The sequence below is a fragment of the Stegastes partitus genome, unplaced genomic scaffold, assembly GCF_000690725.1.
Source record: "Stegastes partitus isolate 25-593 unplaced genomic scaffold, Stegastes_partitus-1.0.2 Scaffold1104, whole genome shotgun sequence".
NCBI lineage: Eukaryota > Metazoa > Chordata > Actinopteri > Pomacentridae > Stegastes > Stegastes partitus.
In genome coordinates this window covers 149,960-151,892 of record NW_007578835.1, presented here as the reverse complement: position 1 = coordinate 151,892, position 1,933 = coordinate 149,960, and the positions used below count along the sequence as shown (strand labels likewise).

Here is a 1,933-nt window from a genome sequence, read left to right as displayed (position 1 = left end):
CTGATGGTGGAACATCTTTCTACAGCTGATGGTGGAACATCTTTCTACGGCTGATGAGCAGAGCAGAGAGGAAACGTCTGGATGGTTCAACATCTGCAGGACGAGGACATGATTTTTTATTTCCAATCTTCCAGCGCTTCAGTCTTGACGTCACAGTTGAGCTCAGAGTCTTTAGTTTTTTACAGAATCTGGGGCAAGAGTTTTATTTTTGGTTAATTTTCAAGTAAGACGTGTAGAATAAAGGGATTTTTTTAAACAGATTTTCAGCTCAGAGTTGGTTATTTTATTCTGGTTGAACTATAAATCACACACAAGTGTTTCAGAAAGTTCACCATCTGACATTTTCTTCTGTTTTCACTGTTTGTGGTTCTACTAAATGGCACCATTTCTGTTTGAGATGCTGCGACTTCTGCTCAGGTCTTTCTGTAGTCTTGGACGTTACATAACCAAGGAGCTCGACTGTGATGCTTCCTTGCTCAGAAGACGTTTCTCAGTTCTCCCTCCTCTTTCATGTTGTTGTTTCCATAAAGGTTCAGCCGAAACCCCCAGAAACTGAGTTCAGAGGTTTAAAAAATACATGAGAAAATCAGCTTCCACGTCTCGTTCTCCCACCGTTTGCACCACGGAGTCATATTTTATCCATTCTGAGCCGCCCTTTGTGCGCTCGCTCCCCTGACTTCATACGTTAACAAGGCAGCTGTCTGGGTTTTAGGTGTAAAGCGCTCGAAGCTGCCGTAGAAAAGCCTCCCTGTGTGAATGCTGAGCTTGTTTAATTCCCTTAAAACAGAGACTGCTCATTTATCAGCATTTCTTCTGTCGTCTCCAGACTCGTCCTTCCTGACTGCGGCTTCCTGTGAGTCTCCCGGCAGCCCGTCGTCGCCGCTCGCCATGTCGTCGCCGCCGGCGGTCACCAGTCCAGGAGTTCTGCCCTGCGGCGGCGGCCGGGCCTTCGCCTCCTGCCTCCCTCCACCTCCGTCCCCCTTCCCCCTGCCCAGCGCCTCCCAGACTCAGAGGCTCTACATCAACTCGCCGCCGCCGCCTTTCTACTGACGGTGAGGCGCCCCACTTAGTCTCAGCTTACACCCAGTGATGTTACAACAGTCACTTCAGTTGAAAGATGGCCGGACTGACCAGTGGTTTATTTTTAATCAGAGTAATCCATCAAAATAAGATCAACACCAACATCCAGGCCCGTTTGTCATGAACAGAAAAACACCATCAGCTGACTTTAAAAGATCCTTTTTTCTATTTATAACAGTTTAAATAGCATCTTTAAAAAAAACAAAAACTTCACTAAGGCCAAGATGAAAACAAGTACGTGACTAAATTGCCAAATAATGTTCAATAAAAGAAGAATATAGAAAAGTGATCGTAATAAAACACACCGTGAAGACAAAAAAACCCATAAATACGGTTAAAAGGTGCATCTTGGCAAATTTAAAGAGAATCAGGGGCCAAACACGAGCTCACCTCGAAGGTTTAATCGTAGGCTCACCTGTCTGCTCTGATTCATTCTCAGGGCAGGAAGCTGTTCTTGTTTGTTTTTTTAAGAGAGAATGCCATAAAAAGTTTAAATAGTGAAGCTTTTAGCTGCTAAAGGAGGTGGAGGAGACCAAAAACGGAGCTAAAATACACAAAAAAAGTGGATTTAGAAACAACAAAATGATCTTCTGGACGTGGAAACAGTGCAAAGTGTTTATTCTGTGAACCTACAGGTAACATGTTAGGTCCACCTGTCCAACCACAACTCAGAGCTCTCGTAGCGTCATTTTCTATCAAAGCAGGACGTTTATTTTACCAGAAAATGCTGTAAAAAGTTTAAACAGTGAAGCTTTTAGCAGCTAAAGGGTGGAGGTGGTGGAGACCAAAAACGGAGCTAAAAGACGGTAGAACGTACTGAAATCCAACAAATACGGAGCAAAGATACGATCGT

At 44.1% G+C, this 1,933-nt stretch overlaps 1 protein-coding gene across 1 annotated transcript in view; it reads left to right on the top strand.

Moving 5' to 3' along the window:
* The window catches only part of rbm46 (RNA binding motif protein 46), a 20,578-nt gene extending 19,528 nt beyond the window's left edge, over positions 1-1,050 (top strand). Inside the window, exon 10 of the mRNA XM_008296155.1 lies at positions 827-1,050. Within this exon, the coding sequence (XP_008294377.1) occupies positions 827-1,050 (224 nt within the window). The remainder of the gene's footprint in view (positions 1-826) is intronic.
* Positions 1,051-1,933: the final 883 nt, after the last annotated feature.